The sequence below is a fragment of the Eurosta solidaginis genome, chromosome 2 (assembly GCF_040869045.1).
Source record: "Eurosta solidaginis isolate ZX-2024a chromosome 2, ASM4086904v1, whole genome shotgun sequence".
NCBI classification, from domain to species: Eukaryota; Metazoa; Arthropoda; class Insecta; order Diptera; family Tephritidae; genus Eurosta; species Eurosta solidaginis.
In genome coordinates, this window is record NC_090320.1 from 114,018,662 (window position 1) to 114,043,846 (window position 25,185).

General features: G+C 39.5%; 1 protein-coding gene across 2 annotated transcripts in view; it reads right to left on the reverse strand.

Annotated features, from left to right (window-relative positions):
• The window catches only part of gcm (glial cells missing), a 209,767-nt gene extending 184,979 nt beyond the window's left edge, over positions 1–24,788 (reverse strand). Inside the window, exons 1-2 of one of the 2 annotated variants that reach the window (XM_067766098.1) lie at positions 24,574–24,788; positions 24,376–24,498 (exon numbers count right to left, since the gene is read on the reverse strand). In XM_067766098.1, the coding sequence (XP_067622199.1) occupies positions 24,376–24,498; positions 24,574–24,749 (299 nt within the window). In that variant the 5' untranslated portion in view covers positions 24,750–24,788. Of the gene's footprint in view, positions 1–24,375 lie in introns of both variants that reach the window. The other variant, XM_067766097.1, reaches the window with a different exon arrangement.
• Positions 24,789–25,185: the final 397 nt, after the last annotated feature.

Consider the following 25,185-nt stretch of genomic DNA (forward strand, 5'->3'; position numbering starts at 1 on the left):
GTACAGGGAACAAACACGTAGCCATAAAACACACAAAAATAAACGCGCAAGGTCAACAAGAGCGCACCAAAAGCAAAAAGGCGAAGATCACTGACCTCAACTTGCCACAACCTACCGCACCAGTCACCAAGGCATAAAAACAGGTACATACAAAGCAATCCTAATGCAGGTATAACCACACAGGAACGCTACACAAAACAACCCCATTTGGTAGCATCTACGCCAATACCTGAATGTAATATAAATACTGCACAACTGATAACAAATCAGGACGATCACCGACACTTAAGATGGCAGCACAACAATAATCAACTATTCACCCTGTCAAATCACCAACACAAAGCAGTTTATTTATAACCGTACCAAGAACGGAGTTTTTTGAAATTTGGGTTCAACATTCGAAGGAAACCAGATATTAAGGAATTATTGAGTTTTTTTGTACTTAAGTACGATTTAAGCGAAGCAGCCGAGTATTCGTCGGAGCTTGATCAAAAGTGGAACACTTCTGGAAGACATAAGGAGCGATTTTTGAATAAAAACTCGGAGTGGCTTTCGGGTCCAGACTTCACATTCACAATAACAGTGGATTCAAATTTGCCATCAGACCAACCAACCACTTCTTCAGGTAACCCCGGCCCGGAAGACAAAAGAAGGACTTTGTTAGCTGCAGTGAAAAAACCAAACGGCGTCCAGTGGATGACCTCTTGCAATCTAGAAGTCCTGGTGAGTTACTTTATGCGGCAGAAGTATCAACGCGTATGTCCGGCAACAGAAATGTTGCTAACATTATAAAAAAATCACAGGAAACCACTCAAATATCCAGCAAAAGATGACATGTGAACCAGATGCAAGATGCTTGAGCAATGTAGAAGCTTTAGCAAACTACGTAAATAGCAAGTCGACGACTCATGGGTACAAAACGACTCGGAAGTGGAGAATCAAGGCAGGCCATAAGGTTTATCCATCACTTTATAGTCTAAGAAAAGCTAAGGCAGAATGCTATCCAAATGAAATTGATGTGGGTAAAACACGTGCGGAAATTAAAGTCCAGTCCGTATTATATAAAACGATTGAGCGCTTATTTTTAGCAAATCAAGAAATTTTTGTTAGTTTATTACCTACAAACTTGACGTATACTTTAATCAGCAAGTGGGCTTGCGATGGAAGCTCTGGCTATAGCACATATAAGCAAAATTTTACATGCAGTTCTGACACTGATGAGTTTTTGTTTATATTTTCTTTCGTTCCTGTTCAATTGCAGGATGAAAAAGGTAACATTGTTTGGCAGAATCCTCGGCCTTGTTCTACCATGTATTGTCGTCCAATTAAATTTATTTTTTCTAAAGAAACAACGAACAAAGTTTTAGAGGTGATAAATGCGTTGTTGCCAACAAAGTACATGCTCGAAGAATACGAAGTTTCCGTAAATCACAATATGCTTCTAACAATGATTGACGGAAAAGTTTGCAATGCTTTGACTGAAACTTCTTCCGCACAAAAGGGTTATATTTGTGGTGCCACTCCAAAAGATATGATTTTACTCCTAACCGAGATAATATTGGTTTTGGTTTTTCTACGTTCCATGCATGGAAAAGATGTTTTGAATTCTTGCTTCACATAAGTTATCGCCTCGAAGTAAAAAAAATGGCAGCTTAGGAATGAGGCAGATAAAGAGAGTGTAAAGCTACGTTCCAACGAAATCCAGAATAAATTTAAAAGTGTACTTGGATTGATAGTAGATAAACCAAAACCAGGTTTCGGCAATACCAATGACGGCAACACTGCTCGTAGGTTTTTCGAAAATTCTGAGGCTAGTGTTAGATTACGGGATTGGATGTAACGCTCATAAAAGATTCGAAACTCTCCTTCGCGCATTAGCATCTGGGTACAATATAAATATCCAAATATTTGAAAAATTTGCGGTCGAGACTAAAAAACTATACATACATAGATCTCTATCCATGGTTTAATATGCCTGCTGCAGTTCATAAAATCTTAGTGCGTAGTACTGATATTATAAAATCAGCAATTTTACCTATTGGTCAACTTTCTGAGGAAGCACAGGAAGCCCTTAACAAAGATTTGAGACGATTCAGGGATGATAACAAACAAAAGCAGTCGCGTGAAGCCACGAATAGAGATCTTATGAATATGTTGCTTATAACATCGGATCCTTTAGTTAACAGTTTTAGGGAGATACCTAAGAAAAAATTTAAAAGCCTGACTTCAGAAGTCTTAAATTTACTGTCCCCCGATTATGTTGAGGAGTCAATAAATACCCCAGTTGTTTCAAGCTTTCACAGTAGTGTTGCTGATACTCATGACTGACTGTATCACAAGTGACTCATCGAATGAAAGTGATGATAGCGAATAATAACATAATTATAAAAGATAACCTACCCTATAACTTTTTGTTGGATCAGGTTTTATTTAATTTAAATCTATTGTCTTTTCTACTTTGTATGATAATTTACTTTTAAGTTTTTGTAATAAGTAATTTTCACATAATTCATTTAATTATTTAGATTGTTATAATTATTATTGTAATTCACTTTTACATTCCTGACAGGTACTATAAAATAATTTTGTAAAAATTGTAGTGACAGGATAAATACTCAAATAAATACAAAATATGTATGTACATATGTACAGTTACTCACATAAATAAGTAGACACCCCTTTTTGGACAATTCTTACAATTTTCGCTTTCGCAAATTTATTTTAACTAATTTCCCACAAGAAAATTTGTCACGATCTATAACAAAAACTAAATTATATTTAAAAAATGTTTGAAAAATTCGACGAATTTTCATAAAAAATTTAAATTTTTTTTCCGAATTTTTAGAATTTTTTAGAGTAATGAGATTTGTAGTCCATTCAATTTAAGTACAATAAAGTAATATTCTTAAGTCCTTTAAATTTTTTTTTGGATCTATGCCACTTATTCACATGAGTTACTGTATATGAAATAAGCAAATGTATGCATGTGAAGTAAAATTTTGGAAAAAAATAAAAAAAGAACATATGGCTGAAAAAAATTACGTAGTTGTAATAAATGACTGCACATGAAACGGAAAATCTCATAAATTAATTTTGTCCAGCTAGCTTGTTCTACACGAAACACTGTGCGTCGGTATGAAAGTGTTATGACGATTACTGTTGGCGCTGCGCCGCCAATACCAAAATTCGTGGTTTTTATTGTTGGAGCGGTATGCCGCTAACAAAAAAAATGCTGTAGTGATTGTTGCGGCCGTATGTCGCCAATTTAGAAACGGCATAATAGTTGTTGTTGTGATGTCCGCTACCGAACTAAAAATATAGTCTATTGCTTGTGGATGCGTGGTAGTTGTTGCCGGGCGGTATGTCGCCAATTGATCTTTAGGCCGCAAACCGTCATTTTCAATACTCTGCCCAGTGCGTTCTTTCCAGAAGGGAGTGTCCAGGAACTTCTGCTGCTGTCCTGAGTCGGGAACTGCTTGGTGGTGGGCAGGATATCCCTAGCATTTACTCCTTTCTGCGTCGTTTTTTTTCACGTTTCGCGAAAAATTTTCGGCGCGCACAATTTAAAGTTTCGATTTTATTAGCTTTTGTTTTTTTTTTTTTGTTTCGCTTTAAGCCGCGCACTTCAAACTTTTTTCAATATTTTTCGGGGCACAAACTTTTAAATATTCACTCACTCACACTGAGCACTGATAAAGCAATACTTCGTCCGTTGCCTAGCGTTGCGCCCTTTTATAGCTACCGCCGTGGCAGAGAACGTTACTTAGAACGGAAAATTTTTGCCTATACGTGCAAAGCTATCTTTCGGTTTTCCCGTATTTTCATTTATGCATCCACACACTCATACATTCATACACTTACACTGCTACGTTGTTAGCAACATGGTGACATTTTACTTATTATAACAACGTGATGCCAAGCGCAACATCTTATTTCCGTTGCAACATTGTGTTACTTATTATGTTAATATTATGTTAATGGCAACATTGCGGCTAAGGCACGGACCTGGACACAGAACACATAAACACATAATCACATATACACACTGCCACTCATTCCAGCCAGCATGAAGACAGGCTGTCGTTACAGGCTCGCAACCGCCGATGGTGCCTGCACCATGGAGCGTGAGCGTAAAAGGTTTTCAACGCGGCCTGGCGAGTATCATTTCCAACGTCCAACGTGTGGCCTCGACCCACGACTCAATGCCGGGCCTATTTTTTTTCACGCCTTTAAATTTTTGTACTGTTTACCTACAAACTAAATCACTGGGCTAATGCTACTACTTAAACCTATATCACAGGTACTACTCTACATATCTGATGGTAAATAAAATATCACAGATAAAAAAATTTATAAAAAAAATAAAATAAAACAAAATAAAATAAAATAAAATATCACAGTTAGCAGAACAATTATAAAAAACATTTATAAACTAAAATATCACAGATGGCAAAAAAAATGTATAAAAAAAATATCACCGATCATATAGTCAGGTAGGTAAAAAAAATGTTAAATAAATAAATAAATCAAATAAATAAATTAAATAAATGCAAAAATAATCAAATAAATAAAGAAAGTCAAGAAAAATAAAAATAATTTAATAAAACAATCACGCAAATAAATAAAATACGTCAATAAATAAATAAATAAACTACGTGAATACATAACACAGAACACGGGCAAAACATTGCACAGAGGTACTAGCACTACAAAAAAAAAAAAACATAACTATTTTGCAAAAATATCTTTAGCGTGGTATACGCCGATCTTTTTCCCATTACTATCGCCAAGCTCGTACATCGAATTACCTATAGCTTTTAGGACTATACATTTTATCTGTTTGGGAGCTAGCTTGGCGTTGTAGTTATCGACTAGGGAACTCTGCTTAAAGTTTAGGCGATATACCACTTGTCCGATTTTAAACGTAACATCCCTACTCCTGGTGTCATATACTTTTTTACTTCTTTCATGGGCCAAATTCAGCCCTTTCATAATCTTATTTCTTATCATCTGCATTTTATCGCTTTGCGCTCCTATATCGCAATCAACATCTTTCACTGACGCTAGCTTTCGGTTTAGCTCGTATGATGCAGCATGCTGTATCATAGGCATATCGGAAGTGGCAAAATAAGGCGACATGTTGACTGCGGAGTGTGTAACGCTGCGGAGCGCAAATGCAGCATCGCTGATGCATTTGTCCCAATTCTTTTGATTTTCCTTTATAAAGGATCTAATGATCTGCAGAACAGATCTATTCACCCTCTCTGCAGCGTTCCCTGTGGCGAATAAAATTCCGCTTTTATGTGTTTGGTGCCATACTTTTCTAAAAAGTTGTTTAAGATCTCAGATACAAACTGTTTTCCGTTGTCCGAATGGACATATTTGGGCCCGCCGAATATGTGGAAAACATCCCCCTCTAAATATTTTATGACTTCAGCTGATGTTGCCCTTCTCATTGGTTTTAAAAACAAAAACTTCGAGAAATGATCAAGACAAACAAAGATATATACATTACCATCTACAGTACGCGGATACGGACCCATAAAATCTATGAATAAGCGTTGGAAAGGTCGTTATGTGACTTTTTGTTTCCCCATTAACGGTTGTTTAAAAACGTTTTGTGTCTTATTTGCTTTGCAAGTTTCGCAGCCTTTAACGAATACACATACATCGCTGCCATGCCTGGCCAGTAATATTTTTGATGTAGTTGGGATAGCGTTTTGTGAATACCATCATGACCAGCGGACGGTGAGCTGTGAGACGACTCTACCAGCCCCGGTCGCAACTCCGACGGAACCCAAAGCTTCCAGATCTGGTCCGCTATAAGGTCATCCCCCGGTCGAATTGCGTCCGTTTATACACGTAACCGTCCGATACACATAGGTCGGGTAGTTTGTCCTTGTTCTCGGTCACCGTCTTTTTTAACTCCGTATACTCCTCCGACTCGAAGCGCGGTGACTCGAGACACACGTCTGTGGCTCTGTCATTCGTCTGTATTTCGTCCATGTGCATTCGTGAGAGTGTGTCGGGAACCACGTTTTGCGCACCTTTTCGATGTTGAATATCGAAGTCATAACCTTGGAGCTTCAAACTCCACCTTGCCAACCTCCCAGAGAGATCTTTCTGATTCATGAGCCATTTGAGGCTGGCATGATCAGTTTTGATGGTGAACGGGGTTCCCTCCACGTAAGGTCGGAATCTTTTAACACTCACGATCGCAGCATAGCATTCTAGTTCTGTTATGATGTAGTTTTTCTGCGCTTTATTTAATTTTGCCGAAACGTAGGCAATCGGTCTTTCGTTCTGGTCATCGTCTAGTTGGAACAAAACCCCTCCCACTCCGTCCGTTGATGCATCACATTGAATATAAAAGCGACGATTAAAGTCAGGATGTGTGAGCACCAGTGCAGAAACCAAACTCTGCTTTAAAATTTCAAATGATTTCGTTGCTTCGTCCGTCATCGCAAACTTTTTGATTTTGTCTTTCTTGAGGCAGTCGTGCAGCGGGGCTGCAATAGTCGCATAATCCTGTATAAAACGTCGGTACCAGCCCGACATACCCAGGAACCGTCGTAGTTGCTTCGGGGTTTTCGGAACTGGAAAGTCCCTCACAGCTACCACTTTGTTGGCGTCCGTTCTAATACAACCATCCCCGACTACGTACCCTAAATATCGTACCTCTTTAAAGCAAAACTTGCTTTTTTCTACATTAATTGTTAGCTTAGCCTCGCGAAGACACCGAGCGACCTTTTCCAACAAACACATATGAGACTCGAAATCTACCGAACACACTAACAAATCATCTAAGTAAAAAAATACACATTCACATAAAGCGGCCGGAATGACCTTGTCCATGAGACGACACATTCGTTGTGCTTTTGTACAACCCGAAAGGCATGACCGTGAATTGGTATAGGGGTCGTCCAGGGACAGTGAAGGCAGTATTTTCACGTGATTTCCTCTCGAGGGGAATCTGCCAAAAAGCGTCCTTCAAGTCGATTGCGGAAATATATCTCGTATTTTGTAGGCGGCTGAAAATTCCATCAATATGTGGTAAGGGGTATGCGTCCTTTATAGTTCTTTCATTTACTTTGCGAGCATCTAAGCAAAGCCGATTCTTCGTTCCTTTAATGAACAAGGAGACCGGTGAATTCCAGCTGCTGTTGGACTCCTCTATTACTCCCATGCCTAAAATCCTGTCCAACTCTGCATATATTAATTTTTGTATGGCTGGTGATATTGGACAGTGGCGTTGCTTGACTGGCAGATTCTCGTCCACCATCTCGATGACGTGTTCCTCTTTGTCTGTCCGGCCTAACCCCAGTACCGCGAAGGACGGGAATTGGGCCTTCACACGCTCCAACATATTATGCTGTTCCGTCGTTAAAACGTGTTGCACGGCATCGAAAGACAAGTCACCCTCGGCGGGTACAAGCTCCGCCGCACGGGCAACATTTGGACACACATTCCCATTCATACCTTTACTCACAACACTCATACCAAAGGCCTGCCAAAAGTATATCCCAAAATATACTTCTTGTTGCAGATCAGGAACTATCAAAAATTCCAATTCTCTGGTCGTATTATCCCACACGACTGGTAACTTTATGACCCCTACCACGGCGGTTTCCTCCCCGTTCGCGGTCCGGATATTTTGGTCCCTGATCGACACAATCAAGGCCTCTTTACCGCACAGGAGTGCCGCTGAGCCTTTCCCTAAACAGCTGGCACTCGCTCCTGAGTCCAAGAGAGCTAAAACTTCCCTACCTCCTATCGCGGTTTTGGCGAAAAAACCTGTTATCGCCTTTTACAGTCACAATTGTTGAAATTATTTTATTTCTTAAACGTTTGAAATATTTCCCCTTCTCCCTTCTTTTCTATCTTTTTAAAATTCCTATTTCTCCTATTATTTAGTATTGTTTCACAAAAAATCCTAAGTCTTGCCTCCTCGTAAGCTAACTTTCTCTGGTGCAAACTTTTGACCTCCCGCTTTTCTGTTATTCTTTCCTCTATCTTAACTTTATTCTCTTTCATTTCCTTCTTCAAAATCTTTACTGCTGGGTTGCCGGCTGTCTGGCTGGAGTCCCCGATCAACTCCGCCAGTCTCGAGTTTCCCTGCTGAGGCTTAAACACACAAAAGGACGAATCACTACCACAAGCAAAACAGATCATATTGTGAAACGAGGACGTAAACTTATTCGGCGTTTGGGCTTCTGCCGGGTTTTTAACGAAGTGATCCACCGGCATACCGCACGAAAAACACAACATCAAGTGGAAGGGAGAAGCACAAAAGGAATTCACAGTCGACTTAGACGCAGGACTAACAGAAGGACGAACACTATTGGGATTGGCTGGGGTTTGGTGTAGGGGTTGAGGTTGTGGTTGGTATTGGGGTGGGTACTGAGGCTTCGTATCAAAAGCTTCTAACTTTTTCTCTTCCAGTATATCGGGCTGTTCGAACCCTATCTCATTAACTGGTCTGGACCGGCTCTTATTTTCCTTAATGAGTTTTTCCGCACTCTTACACTCAGCTTTGAGCTCCGCCAACGAGTCCATTTTAATGGCGAAGGTCAGGTTGGCTTGGTACAGTTTAAGATTTCCCCTAATTATGCCAACCAATTCCCTCTCAGGGATTCTCTTCCGCAAACGGAATGTCATGTTATGGATTTCGGCATAAAAGTCGTCGAAAGCTTCCGCGGGCAGCTGTTTCCTCTCCATGATTTCACGGATGATTTCATAGTTGGACTCGGCAGTCTTGAAGTGGCTCAGCAGCTCGGACTTTAGCTCAAAGTAGCCAAATTTCGGCTCCTCCGCATGGTCTTCAAGGACCTGCAAATACCACTTCAAGGCACCGCCGGTAACCAGAAAATGAAATTCCGTGAAAAGCTGGAAGAAGGAGATATTATGCTGCTCGCGCATCCTTTCCACCCGAAAGATGAAGCTTTCGACGCTTATACCTTTACTTGTTCCATCGAATTTGATGTGCTACTTTTCAAGGTCGAGCTTCTTCCACCTGGGAGGATCGCTGGCATCTCGCCCGGTACTGTAACTGACCGTTGGCTCATTGACGCGCTCTGCGTCCCCCCCCCCCCCCTCCGGCTCTGAGGCTCGGGCGTAGATGCCAAGGCGGACCGATGTACAGGCGCTTGCGAAGACGTTTCTATGTCTGCTACGCGGCCACCAAGGTTATCGACACTGGTCTTAATGCTCATCACCTCATTTGCCATTTGCGCCACCAAGTCGTTTTGTTGCGCCATCATTCGGGTCAGCTGTTCGACATTATTTGCATTTTGGGCGGTGTGGTTTTGAGGAGCATTAAGGCTAGTGCCGACATTCGTTGATGGTGCGATCTTCGCCGGAACATCACCCCCCTGGGCACCTACGTTTTCCCTATCGACCATTTGGCACACCAAATAGATTTTTTGGGAGAAGTTTAGGCTATTATCTAACTCGTTGAATGACACCCCGTTCGCGACAGAGACCCTCAGCGGGCGATCAGGGCCAAAAGATCCAAAAATCCGCGACGCGCACCTATTAAAATAGTCAGTAGGGACAAAGTTTATGGGCCTCGGAATCCCTGTGTCAATTTGTGTGAAAAGTGAACCAGCAATCTGGTTTTCAAGAGCCCTGGCACGACTCCTTTTAACACGCCTATTGGAATCTAAAATTCCCACTCCCCCAAAAGGTCTTTCCTCGGTATGTTTGTCCTGGCCTTGGTCGGACATTCACTGCCTGCAGCGGCGAAACTTTTAACCAATAACCCAAAAACGCAAGAACAATCGAAAAATAAAAAGAGCGAACTAGAGATTTTGTCCAGGACACCCTAATACCTTCAAGGAAACGATATCCCGACCGCAACCCAAATGGAAAAAAAAGAAGAAAAAATTATGCGAATAAGAAAAAAAAATGAGATGCAAAGAAAATATTCCGATAAAAACAATCTGTTTGCATTTGCAGATCCAAATAATAAAAAAGTAAATACTATAAGATAACATGTCCAAATTCACCCAAAACCCAATAAAAAAAATATATAAATAAAGGATATTAAATAATAGATATAAAAATTACAATATATGTATGTATATAAAAATTATATTCAATTATTAAGTAATAGGTTTGTGTGTATGTATGTATGTGTATGGTAACTCAAGTGATTTGTGGGTTTATGCGTATGAGGAAAGAAGAAAAAAAAACTTACACGTTAATATCAAAAACAAAAATTTTGAATTATATAAAAAATTTTATTAAAACTGAAGTTAAATTCAGGGGCTATGTGCGCGTGTATGTGTTTGAGAATTCAAACAATATTTGTTTGGGTGTAAAATATTATGTATATGATAATCGAAACAATAGAAACTTAAGACATACAAAAGGGAGAATTCAAAATATATGTTGGCTTGTGTGTGTATGAGTAGCAAGACAAATTTTTTTTTTATTTTTCTGCCTTGAATGTCTCGTATCCAACCCAAAAATATGACCCAAAACCAAAAACAAAATAACTCGGGGATCAAAAATTAAATGCGAATAATATTTTTGATACCTAATGATCTAGGTTTGACGATTTGAGGGTCTGACCCAGAATCCAAAAAAAAAATACCTCAGGGATAAAACTGAAAACAAAATTAAACTAAAACTAAAACCAATCTCTAACACTTTGTTTGTGTGTGTGAACTAAAAAATTTTCAAAAAAAAAAACGCAATTCAAACAAGATGTTTGGAAATAATCCTCCTAAGAAATATTCAGTAAAAAAATTTTGAATAACCTCGAAACTTCAAGAATATTAAATTTTGAATTTGAAATCAAAAGTTAACAAATGAAATTTAATGTATTTGTATTGGTGTCTGTGGTGCTGCCTTGGCGAAGGTTCAAGGAAGGTGGTTAGTCCGTCTCTATGTATTTGAAGTCTGTTCAATAGTGCAGTCCGTGGAAGTGTGGCACTTCACGTTCAAGAACTTATACCTATGTTTGGATGCCACACCTCCTACTCCTTTATATCGTGGCGACGACTGTAAACCTCACTTACCGGCAGTACTGGACTCCCGGTAAGGTAGCTTGAATAGCTCGCCACGATCTCCTACCTAAGCCCGCCGCTAGCTAAGTGTCATATCAGTTACCACTTTGTCGAGCTGTTGAAGTTCAACAAAGGAACCCTTACATGGACACTCAGATAATCCCTATCTTCTGGTCATGATGACACTTGTCGATCAGGTGAACCCAATCGGCGTTGCCATCATGACTGTCCCTGTTCTGTCAAAAGACGGAAATAAGGATTGGGTTTGAAAGGAACATAGGATAAAAAAAAAAACAGGACACTCAGATAATCCCTATCTTCTGGTCATGATGACACTTGTCGATCAGGTGAACCCAATCGGCGTTGCCATCATGACTGTCCCTGTTCTGTCAAAAGACGGAAATAAGGATTGGGTTTGAAAGGAACATAGGATAAAAAAAAAAACAGGAAATCTGGAATAAAAGTTGGAAAATTAAGGAATAGTGAAAAATAGAGTTAGTTGAAAAAGGTAGGAGATAAAAAGAGGATCGGACTATTACCGTTGGGTTCCATTGTTACGTGGCTGACTGTTTGGGTGGCGAGGAGCGGCGGCAAGCAGGTATGCTTGCGGGCCCAGGCTAGCACGTCGCCTTGGGCGGGGCATTTCACCACCGTCCTCACCCGCAGCCACTTGAACAAAATAAGGGTTCATACCTGCATGATGAGAAAAAGAAGGGAAAGTTGAAAAAGATAGAAACATACGTAAGGGGCACAGTTAAGAGGGGAAAAAGATGAAGGCCTGTCCTGTCAGGTGGAGTCTACCCTCCCTCTGCAGTGCAACTTGCACCGCACCGTGCGCACTTTGCTGACTCCTACTTCCTTACCGTGCCCCAAACCTGACATAAGTCTGCCCGTCCGTCAATAAGTCATTTTTCCCTATTACTCACCTTCACCTAACCTTGCCACGCGCAAGCGCAGCACCAACACCAAACCTAACACTTTAGCTCTGCATTATGAAAAGATCTAAAATCTTCATCCATACATTATTCATTTATTAAAGCAAGCTCAAAAAGGGAAGGTAAACTAAAAACTACGATTTCAAGAAAATGCTAAGTTTTAAATTAAACTACGCCCTAATACTAATTACACGTTTTCAATTCGAACGAAATTATTATTCGCAAAAAAAAACTTAACAAAAGTAAAAATAAATGTTGCCCTAAAAATCTACCAAATTAATCAGTTCACAACAATTTTTCTTTTTTCTTCAATTTACGGCCTACCATAATGTCTTACTAGCTAATCGGAAAACTTATGGATGCAATTCAAACGTAATAAAAGAAATTCCTTGCGGTACAAAAAAAAAAAGACAATAAAGTTAAAGCCCTAATCCTTGACCTATCTCAATAACTGATGCAATTAAGAACGATGAAAAAGAAGAACGATAAAAAAAAACAGTTTTGCATAAGACAAAAATATGCCTGCATGTAGATACGTATGTGCATAAAATTGTGTATGCAAATATATTATTGCTCTTTGTCAATTATAAGTATAAATTAGGAATTGCAAGTCAATATATGTGCATACTAGCATATATACTCAAATAAAATAATGTAAGTTTTACTCACTCACCATATCACTCAATGTGTTGGAGGCGCCTTCAAGCTGTAGAGTAGATGTGCTGAAAAGAGGAAAAGCTCAGAGCATACATGCTAGATACATACGTCTATTCAGCTCTTGATGGCTCACTCGGTTTTGCAGTTCTGCAACGAGTGGCTTTGTAGTAACGAATCTACCAGCGTGGTGTTCATATGACAAAAAAAAATGTATGTTTAAAAAAAAATAAACTATCCAAAAAAATGCCGGTATCAAACTAAGTTAACCGCGGTATATAGTGCCGATATACCAAGGGACGATCCTGCAAGGCATATTGCCGCCAATTCAGGTAAACAAAAAAGGTTAAATTCTCCAAATTTTACAATCTTGAGTTAGTCTCTCGTTGACTAATATTTATAATAAAAATCTGCCAAAAAGGCAAAAAAAAAAAACTCCTAATAGTGAAATAGGCACGGTTAAATGGGGATAAAATGAACGAATGAAAGCCGAAGCGAAATGAAGTGAAAATAAACAAAAGGGAATAAAAATTGAATGAACAAAAAAAAAAAAAAGGAATTAGAAAAGTAAAAGGAAATATTGTTTAACCCAAAGAAAAAGTAAACTCCCCGCTGTCTCATTTTACAGCTTTCTACCAAAAATAAATTCACCTAATTCAAAGAACACTACATGTGTGTTCGTAACTTCAAAAAATTCAAATAAAAAACTAATAACTAAAATAACAATAAAAGTTTTAAATCTGCTTTTCCCGCCAATGTTGTAGTTGTAGCCTCCCGTGGATGCCGTGGTTCTTCCAGATTTGAATGTTGTGAAGCTCTGTTGTTGTTGTTCTGTGCGCAATTTACATTACCAGACTTTTCTTTGCTTATGGACAGGTTCAATTTTTGTTGCGAGCGATACTAAATAAATATGTTGAGCGTATGTAGGGTGGGGCCGTGTGTAGAAGTCCACGAAAGTGGGGAAAGCTTCTGACCGCCATTCACCTGGGAATGGCCAGAGCGATTCTTTTGCATGCGGTTCAAGCAGCTCACTACTGCCGGTCGCTTGCGGCCAAGTATCCTCTGGGCAGCCGCTAAACACCGGTTTAGCGGTGAGCTAATGTGAGAAGGCGACACCCTGGCTAGGCCACTCTGACATAATCGGTTTAAGGGCTAGCCGGGGGAGATTTCATCGGCAGCGTCTGTACACCTCTAGGTGCGGCTGCAAGCGGGCGTCTGTCTTGGAGCAAGCGGCTCGCTATATAAACGTGCCAAGTAATATTTTCACCCCCGCTGAGCGGGTTGTGCGCTGGGCTTGGGACCCGCCACGTAAAACCATACTTTAATGAAATATAACAACAAGCCTCGGATAAATACACTCTCTATTGATGACGACCATGGCAAACGTTTGAAGGACAATGAATTGAGGGCATGCACCTGGAACGTCCGCTCCCTGAATGGGATTGGTGCAGATGCCCGGCTGGTTGATGTCCTCGTCAAAGCAAAATCTGACATCACCGCCATCCAAGAAATGCGTTGGACGAAGCAAGGAAGAAAGAAGATCAAAAATTGTGACATATATTGGAGTGGCCATGCGAATAAGCGCAGTTTCGGCGTCGGATTTGTGGTGGGAGAGAGACTTTGTCGCCAAGTGCTGGCGTTCACGCCTGTAGACGAGCGTCTCGCCGCTATTCGAATAAAAGCAAAATTTTTTAATATATCATTCATCTGCGCCCAAGCGCCGACAGAGGAGAAAGACGATGAGGTGAAAGACACTTTTTATGAACAATTAGAACGCACATACGAGCGCTGCCCCCGTCATGATATAAAAGTCGTGCTTGGCGACTTTAACGCCAGGGTGGGCAAAGAAGGTGTTTTTGGCCCTAGAGTCTGAAAGTTCAGCCTACACAATGAAACTTCTCCTAACGGACTGAGGCTGATTGACTTTGCCGGTGCTCGAAACATGGTCATATCAAGCACGAGGTTCATGCATAAAAAGATACATCAAGCTACATGGCTGTCTCCTGATCGAAATACTCGCAATCAGATCGATCACGTTGTGATAGACGGACGGCATGCCTCCAGTGTTTTAGATGTGCGAATGATCCGAGGACCTAACATCGATTCGGACCATTATCTCGTTGCAGCCAAAATACGCACCCGCCTCAACGCGGCTAAAAACAAGGAACAAAAAACACAAGGAAAGCTAGACGTCGAAAAGCTTCAATCACAACAGACTGCCAATGATTTCGCAACTCGACTCTCACACCTGCTCTCTGAGGGCACAACTCATCCTGAAGGAATACAGGGGCTGTGGGAGCATATCTCCAAAGCACTTCATACTGCCGCCGAGGAAAAAATTGGTTACCGGCGGCCACGAAAAAACAACTGGTATGATGAAGAATGCCGCGTTGCAACCGAAAGAAAAGACGCTGCCTACAGGGCTACGTTAAAAGCGAGCGCGACAAGAGGAGTGTGTGAACGCTATCGTGAGTTGAAAAGGGAAGCGAGACGCCTTTTCAGGAAGAAACAAGCAGACGCAGAAAGGCGTGAGTGCGAGGAGCTTGAGCTGCTAGCCACCAGGAATAACGCCCGAAAATTCTACCAAAAAATACGGCGACAGACGGAAGGTTTTAAGACCGGGGCAAACTCCTGTAGGAATGAAAACGGCGACCTTGTAACTGATGTCCAGAGAGCGCTTAGATTATGGAGGGAACACTTCTCTGCTCTCCTAAATGGATGCAGCAATTCACCGCGCAGAGATGAAGAACCCGATCCCGCAATCGATGATGATGGAATATATGTCCCCCCGCCCGATTATGACGAAGTTAGAATAGCAATAACCAGATTGAAAAACAACAAGGCCGTGGGCGCTGATGGATTGCCTGCGGAGCTATTCAAGTTCGGCGGCGAGGAGTTGGTAAGGCGCATGCAGCAGCTTCTTAGCAAAATATGGGCGGACGAAAGCATGCCCGACGGTTGGAATCTAAGTGTTCTTTGCCCAGTCCACAAGAAGGGGGATACTGCAAAATGCACCAACTATCGTGGAATCAGCCTTCTTATTATCGCATATAAGGTCCTTTCAAGTGTATTGTGCGAAAGATTGAAGCCCACCGTGAACCGGCTGATTGGACCTTATCAGTGCGGCTTCAGACCTGGTAAATCTACCATCGACCAGATTTTCACAATGCGCCAAATCTTGGAAAAAACCCGTGAAAAGAGAATCGACACACATCACCTCTTCGTCGACTTTAAAGCCGCCTTCGACAGCACGAAAAGGAGCTGCCTATATGCCGCTATGTCTGAATTTGGTTTCCCCGCAAAACTTATACGGCTGTGCAAAATGACGTTGAGCAACACCATCAGCTCAGTCAGAATTGGGAAGGACCTCTCCGAGCCGTTCGAAACTAAACAAGGTTTCAGACAGGGTGACCCCCTATCGTGCGATTTCTTTAATTTGATGCTGGAGAAAGTTATACTAGCTGCAGAACTTAACCGCACTGGAACAATATACTATAAAAGCAATTACTGGCATATGCTGATGACATTGATATCATCGGCCTAAACACCCGCGCTGTTAGTTCTGCTTACTCCAAGCTGGAAAAAGAAGCGGTAAAGATGAGTTTGATGGTGAATGAGGACAAAACGAAGTACCTGCTGTCATCGAGCAAAGAGTCAGCGCATATGCGCCTTGGCAACCACGCTACTGTTGGCAGCCATAATTTCGAAATAGTAAAAGACTTCGTTTATTTGGGAACCAGCATCAACACTAGCAACAACATCAGCACTGAAATCCAGCGAAGAATCAATCTTGCCAATAAATGCTACTTTGGACTAGGTAGACAATTGAAAAGTAAAGTCCTCTCTCGGCGAACGAAAATCATACTCTACAAGTCACTTATCGTACCCGTCCTGCTATATGGGGCAGAAGCATGGACCATGACAACAGCAGATGAAGCGGCTTTGGGAGTGTTCGAGAGAAAAGTTCTTCGAAAGATTTATGGACCTCTACGCGTTGGCGATGGCGAGTACCGAAGCAGATTTAATGATGAGCTGTACGAGCTATACGCAGACATCAACATAGTCCAGCGAATTAAAACGCAGCGGCTGCGCTGGCTAGGCCATGTTATGCGAATGAAAGATGATGCTCCGGCCAAGAAAGTGTTTCTATCGGAACCCGCCTATGGAAGCAGAGGTAGAGGGCGGCCCCCACTCCGTTGGAAGGACCAGGTGGAAAACGATTTAAACTCCCTTGGTGTGACCAATTGGCGCCGGTTGGCGGAGCGAAGAAGCGACTGGCGCGCCTTGTTGGACGGCCATACCCGTTTAGACGGTTAAGCGCCAATTAAGTAAGTAAGTAAGTATGTATATGCTGTGTGGAGTTGCTCAAAGGGTTGGGTATAAGTTGAATTGTGCTTGTTGTTCTTGCCGTGTGATGCTCGAGAATCTGAGGGAGTGCGTTGCCAGAAAAAATGAGGTTGTGGTTGTTGCAAATGTTGCGTGCCGTCGGTATGAAAGTGTTGTGACGATTACTGTTGGCGTTGCGCCGCCAATACCAAAACTCGTGGTTGTTATTGTTGGAGCGGTATGTCTCTAACAAAAAAAAATGCTGTAGTGGTTATTGCGGCCGTATGACGCCAATTTAAAAGCGGCGTAATAGTTGTTTTTGTGATGTCCGCCACCAAACTAATTGCTTGCGGATGCGTGGTAGATGTTGCCGGGCGGTATGTCGCCAATTGGTCTTTAGCCGCAAACCGTAATTTTCAATGCTCTGCCCAATGCGTTCTTTCCAGAAGGGAGTTTCCAGGAACTTCTGCTGCTGTCCTGAATCGGGAACTGCTTGGTGGTGGGCAGGATATCCCTAGCCTTTACTCCTTTCTGCGTCGTTTTTTTTTTCACGTTTCGCGAAAAACTTTTTGGCGCACACAACTTAAAGTTTCGCTTTTATTCGCGCACAACAAATCTTTTGTTTTTTTTTTGTTTCGCTTTAAGCCGCGCACTTCAAACCTTTTTAAATATTTTTCGGGGCACAAACTTTTAAATATTAACTCACTCACACTGGGCACTGATAAAGTAATACTTTGTCCGTTGCCTAAAGTTGCACCCTTCTATAGTTACCGCCGTGGCAGAGAACGTTACTTAGAACGGAAAATTTTGGCCTATACGTGCAGAGCTTACTTACTTTCTTACTTAATTGGCGCTTAACCGTCTAAACGGTTATGGCCGTCCAACAAGGCGCGCCAGTCGCTCCTTCGCTCCGCCAACCGGCGCCAATTGGTCACACCAAGGGAGTTTAAATCGTTTTCCACCTGGTCCTTCCAACGGAGTGGGGGCCGCCCTCTACCTCTGCTTCCATAGGCGGTTTCCGATAGAAACACTTTCCTGGCCGGAGCATCATCTTTCATTCGCATAACATGGCCTAGCCAGCGCAGCCGCTGCGTTTTAATTCGCTGGACTATGTTGATGTCTGCGTATAGCTCGTACAGCTCATCATTAAATCTTCTTCGGTACTCGCCATCGCCAACGCGTAGAGGTCCATAAATCTTTCGAAGAACTTTTCTCTCGAACACTCCCAAAGCCGCTTCATCTGCTGTTGTCATGGTCCATGCTTCTGCCCCATATAGCAGGACGGGTACGATAAGTGACTTGTAGAGTATGATTTTCGTTCGCCGAGAGAGGACTTTACTTTTCAATTGCCTACCTAGTCCAAAGTAGCATTTATTGGCAAGATTGATTCTTCGCTGGATTTCAGTGCTGATGTTGTTGCTAATGTTGATGCTGGTTCCCAAATAAACGAAGTCTTTTACTATTTCGAAATTATGGCTGCCAACAGTAGCGTGGTTGCCAAGGCGCATATGCGCTGACTCTTTGCTCGATGACAGCAGGTACTTCGTTTTGTCCTCATTCACCATCAAACCCATCTTTACCGCTTCTTTTTCCAGCTTGGAGTAAGCAGAACTAACGTGCAAAGCTATCTTTCGGTTTTCCCGTATTTTCAATTATGCACCCACACACTCATACATTCATACACTTACCGCTCCACAAAACGAACACCTACACATATACATTTGGTTCGTGCCTTGTCCGCTCACACTACTGCATTCACACGCTCATAGCCTTGCACAAATACACATCCTCATACACACCTGAACAGAACAAACACATCTGTAGGTACATGGCATTCGTCAATGCTGCTACGTTGTTAGCAACATGGTGACATTTTACTTATTATAACAACATGATGCCAACCGCAACATCTTATTTCCGTTGCAACATTGTGTTACTATAGTTACAATGCTGTCAATGTTAATGTTATTATGTTAATATTATGTGAAGTGCAACATCGCGGCTAAGGCATGGACCTGGACACAGAACTCATAAACACATAGTCACATATACACGCTGCCATTCATTCCAGCCAGCATGAAGACAGGCTGTCGTTGCAAAGCGTTAGTGATAACGACATACTAGTGTATTTTGATGTGGTGTCCCTATTTACCAATATACCTGCGATGCGTGCCATAAAAATAATTTTGAAGAAATGGGATGAAATTACAAAAATAACTAAAATAACAAAAAAAAAACAATTCTTAGACATACTTCATTTTTGCCTACTGAAAAATAATTATTTCATGTGGGATGAGAAGCTATACGGCCAAACGTTTGGAATGCCGATGGGTAATCCGCTCTCCCCAACCATAGCTGACATAGTTATGGACAACCTGCTAAAAGATAGCATGTCCGAACTAAAAAAAAAATATAACATAAACATATCATTTCTAACTAAGTATGTGGACGACGTCTTTCCCATTGTAAAGAGGAGAGATTTAACAAGTATCACAATAAACTTAAGTTTACTGTGGAAATAGAAAATAATGGCAGCATCCCCTTTTTAATACGCGCATCCACAGAAAAAACCAAGATCTTGAACTAGATTGGTATACTAAACCCACTTCATCGGGACGACTGATTAATTACTTATCAGCATAACCACTTAAATATAAGGTTAACACGGCCAAAAACCTAATCCACAAAGTGTTAAAAATCAGCAATGAAAAATTCTGGGACGTTAACATTAACAAAATAACCAAAGTATTGAGAAAAAACAATTACGCTTACGGTCTAATACAAAATTTAATTGAAAAAAAGAAAACGCAAATAAAATACGTAACTAACAACAACCCAACAGCTAATATCAATGCCCAACAAAAACAATATTACAGCGTAACATACATACCTAGGTTAACAGACAACATAGAAAAAAGCATACCAAAAACCAACAACAACATATGCTTCGCCTACAAATCTAACCAAACTTTGTCTGCTATTTTCACAAAAACTAAAAGCCCAGTTCCAACTACACAACAAAATAACATTGTGTACGAAATAGCATGTAAAGGATATGACAACCAAACATGCAATAAAATATACATAGGTACAACAAAACGCGCACTAGGCGTTCGTCTAAAAGAACACGACACTGACATAAGGAAAAACAAAAATGGCACTGCATTATCGCAACATACCACAGCAACCGGCCATACAGCTGATCTCCATAACGCAAAAATTTTAGACAAAGAGAAACGGGAAAAGGTTTGATTCACAATAGAGAGTTTAAGGATATTACAAAACAGAAACAGAACAGTAAACAGAAAGAAGACACAGATGACATTTCTTCGGCTTATCTGTTATGCATATGAAACAACCTACATACATACAAACAAACATACATGAATCAAAGTCCAATTGAACAATTAACCACATTTAATAAGTGTACCCAAACAAACGGTTATCAACATAAAAATTTGTTGACTAAATTAATTTAATTTAAATTAAAATATATATATTGATGATAAAGTTAAGTGCAATATGTAAGAATAACATATTAACGTATACAAAAATTGTAAGTGCTCCATATACAATTGTGATATTAATCAGTAAGGTTTACATATTTAATTCTTAACTATTTTTTTTTATGTTACATATTATAATGTTGTTGTTGTTGATTGATATGGGAAAAATAATTGAAATAAATTTATTTCACCCCTGAGGATGCTAAGATGACTAGCGAAACGTCGGGTTGTACTAGTGGAGTCTTTTGACTTGCACTAAAGCACATATTGGTCAAATAAAGCTTATTTTTATTTTTATTAATCATAATAGTTACGTTTCAGTGAAGCATCATCCAGATATGGATAGAAATTTAACACGCAAATGCAACAACAACGTTGTGATCCCGATAACTATCTGGTGCAGTTCAGGGTGGCTCTCTTCTAATTTAGTTTTTCTTGAAAAATTTTTGACAGCAATATTTTGTAGCAACTCGAAAGCCTATAAATTTAAACTTTAAGTCTGAAAACGAATTATTAAGGCCATAAAATTTACATTTATTTTAAATCTTGTTAGGAAAATTATAAATTTTTTTATGAAAAATACAAGAACCACAACATAACGTGCAAATGCTTTTTGCACAAAGCTCCTGACAGAAGTATAATTTTTAATATCAGGCTTTGGATGAAAGTTATTTAGTTCAAAGCATTTCTTTTGATACCTCTCCCGACATTTTTCAACGTATTTTAACTGCCGACCCCTTTGTTAATCATTAGTACTCAAGGTCTTTTAAGTGCAAAATCCCATACAATTTTATATGTAAAATAATAGCATTTGTGGCATAGTTAAAGATCTAATAATACTTGTTATTAGTTTGATAATTTGTTTATACTTTTTGAGTAAAATTTTATGGAGCGATTCGGGAAAAAAGTTGAAAATACAAGGCACCCTATTATGTGTACACATTCGTTGAGTGCTGCCAACTCTCATAGAGCTGATCCTGATCGTTCCAATGAGATTTGGTCGTGATCCAGAGCTCGATGACTCAATGAATACTAATGTAAAGACAGAATGTCTCAAATTGTGCGAGAGCGTGAAAATTGGATAAAACTGAAATTAGCAAATAAAGCAAATACAACACAATAGCCCAATGGTTAGGTGATTGTGATTTCAGCAGTTTGACCGTGGTTCGATTGACGGTGAAACCTGCTTAAATAAATAAAAATAATAAGCAATTGTCTGACGATGATGATGTGGCGGTTTTTGAAATGGTACCATCGCAATATGCCAGGAAATGTTTCCTTCTTTTCAGTTTTTACCAATAAAACCAAAATAATTTCAATAACAATTATTATATACCGTTGTTCAGCTCATTAATTCTTATCTTAACTAAAATTGAACACACTATTAAACATACAAACATATAACTATATAAACTGAGCACGAGTTTCAAAATAGTACACAAAAAATCTTCTACAGTGAAGAGGAGTGGTACAATAACAATAACAAAAAAGCGCGCCTGGTACAAATTAATGTAAAGACAGAATATCTCAAATTGTGCGAGAGCGTGAAAATGGGATAAAACTGAAATTAGCAAGGAAAGCAAATACAACACAATAGCCCAATGGTTAGGCGATTGTGATTTCAACAGTTTAACCATGGTTTGATCCCCGGTGAAATCTGTTGAAATAAATAAAAACATTACGAAATTGCCCGCCGATGATGACGTGGCGGTTTTCGAAATGGTACCTTCGCAATATGCAGGGCCGGATTAACCCTCAACGGGGCCCTTTTTTCACGTCCCCTCCCTTCTTTTTTCGATTAAAAAATACCAACTTACATATATCTTTCATAAAAATTTTAGTGTCACAATGTAATAATATCAATAAAATTACTATCTACGTTTTAAACAGGTCATTTTCTACATTTGTTTTCGGCAAATTCATCAATTATATCATCAATATCGATTTTGTTCAATAAATCTGACTCAATGCAAAGTATACCTGACATCTCGAGTCGCTCTTGTCGCGTTGTAGCTCTTTCAGCAGCTTTGAATCTTTTTAACTGCCAGAAGGATCGTTCAGCATAACAATTTGTGATCATTAATGTTAAAAAAATCCGAAGAGCAATTTCTGTGTTAGAAAATACATAGGCTAATTGATTTTCCATTAGAATCTTATACAAATGAGTATGAGTTTTTTGTGCATCAGGGTATCTGGAGTTCACGTAACTTTGGAATTGTTTCATTTCAATGAAAAATTCTTCCAAATATCTAGAATAAAAACGAACTAAGTTATTTATAGCTTCGTGGAGGTCTCCATCACTTAGAGAAAAGTTGATGAGAAATGAAAATCTCTCTGAAACTTCCATATACACTTTTGCACATCGTTTGATTTCACTGTGATGATTGTCGATGATTTCGAGGAAACCTTTTGTCCTAAAATCATCGCGAGGCGAAAATTCTACATCTGGACTTCTGGAGCATTTCCGTCATTAGGTTGATTTTTTCTACGACGAGTACGTTTTACCATTTCTGTATAACCTACGCCAGGTTATAATTGTTTTGTTTTTTCCTCGAAATCATTGAAATTTTCACGGAATGAAACTAAACTCTCTTCTAACAAGCCGTACAAAAACCCACACGTTTGCCAATCTGCTTTTTCACTTTGCAATGACTTACTCACTGAACGAATAGCAGTCAAAACAGAGTTCCATAAAAACAACATGAAACCAAATTCAAATTTTTGCATTTTATTCGCGATACACGTCGCCTCATAACGAGTATCAGATTTTCATCATCAGCTATGATTTCTAGAGCCTCTTATATGATATCAAATGAATCGTAATCTGCATTCGTCGCATTCGAATGTTCTTGCCAGCGTATAGTTGACAATGTCTTTTCTCATTGTTTATTTTATTTTTTAATACGCCCCAACGATAGGTGGAAGTGGAAAAAAATTATATAATGTCTGCATAATGGCGAAAAAATCTACTGCATAAAAACAGCACTTCACAGCATGCTCTCCAAACAAATTAAGGAAATGCGCGGAACAGGGAACATAGATCGCATTTTCATTCAAACTCAATAGTCTTGCTTGCACACCTTTATACTTCCGGGACATGTTTAATGCATTGCCATATTATTGTCCTCTACAATTTTGAATATCTAAACCACCGTCTTCAGTAAGAAACTTCAAATTTTGATTCGCTAGACTTTCACCAGTATGACCTTCCAACTGAAGAAAAGTTATAAACATTTTTTATTATTCAATATACTCTCCTTTCACTTCGATACACGCTCATACAATTTGTCAAATGTGTCGGAAATGCCCTTTTTAGGAACCTTGTCTAGTTTGTCGGTCGTCGCCTTTTGAATGCGGTCAATTGAGTTTTATTTATTTGAGCAAAATTTATTTTCAGTTGATTCAGTTGATTAATCCGGCCCTGGCAATATGCCAGTAAATGTTTCCTTCTTTTCAGTTTTTCCCAATAAACCCAAAATAATAATTGAATAACAATTATTATTTACCAGTGTTAAGCTACCATGAATACTTAATGAACTCATAATTAATTTATAGTTTTCCTATAAATCAATTCATACAGATAGCACCAAATTTGACAAATCCCAAAAATTTTTAAAAAATTTCTTCATTGGGAAAATTTTCACAGTTGTGTTATATTGTCCTAGTTGATATATACACCTTTAGAAAGATTTAAATTTCGTTATGTGATCCGAATAGAAACTTAAAATCGGTTTATAGCCAAAAAAGTTATAGGCTAGCAAGAGTTCAAAGGTACGAAAAACAGAAAAAAATCTGGTATGCAGTAATTCCTACATTTTCAAGATCTACTTGAAATACGGTATCATTTCCCAGGTATTTTCAGTTTTGGTTTCTTTTTAACCCTATGTTATTTCCATAAACTATCTGGCTCTTAACATTATATCTTAATAAGATCATTATTACCTGTTGGGGCAAGGCCTTCCCTGCTGCTTACGACGTGCTTTATCACAAATTGCCGGACGCAGATTAATGGTTTTACCGCTGGGCAAACTACATTTGGCCGAACAAAACAGTACGCCTAAACAGCTTTTCTTTAATATATTAACATTATGATTATTTGTGTTTCTCATTGCCCATCCTGATAAATGCTTTTTGGCATACTCATTAGATGCTGAATATACCAGACGGTGATGGCCATCAACCCATTCGTCAAATTCGTCGAACTCGTTTACAAATGGTATAATCACGTCATTGATGTCCCAGAAAATTTCAGTTCGTAACTTAAATGATGCACTCGATTTACAAGAATACATCGAACGATTAGTATTTTTAATCATTTTTTAAAATATAAAGATATGAATTATGTAGGGAACAGATCTCGTATACATATATCTTATATGAACAAACAATTGAGATAGTTGCGCTAAAAATGAATTTGCCCGATAAATAGCATGTATGGTGACTTTAAGGCGTATGTTGCCTTTTATTTGGCTATTATTTTGCCTAATTACTCACAAAACCTACACATATAGATATTCATATATCTACTGGCTTCCAAACAAAGTTGTTTTGTGGACAAATCAAACGACCGCTATTCTTCCTTTTCGGAGCAAACAGAGATAATGCTTATCATATTGGTGGGATATTTACTTATTATCCGACACTATAATTTTGTATCCCGCCAATGATGTTGAGCTATTGTATTGCATATATATGTATGTATATAGATTAGGATGGTTACAAGAACGCAATTGAGGAGTTCCGTGGAAAAAT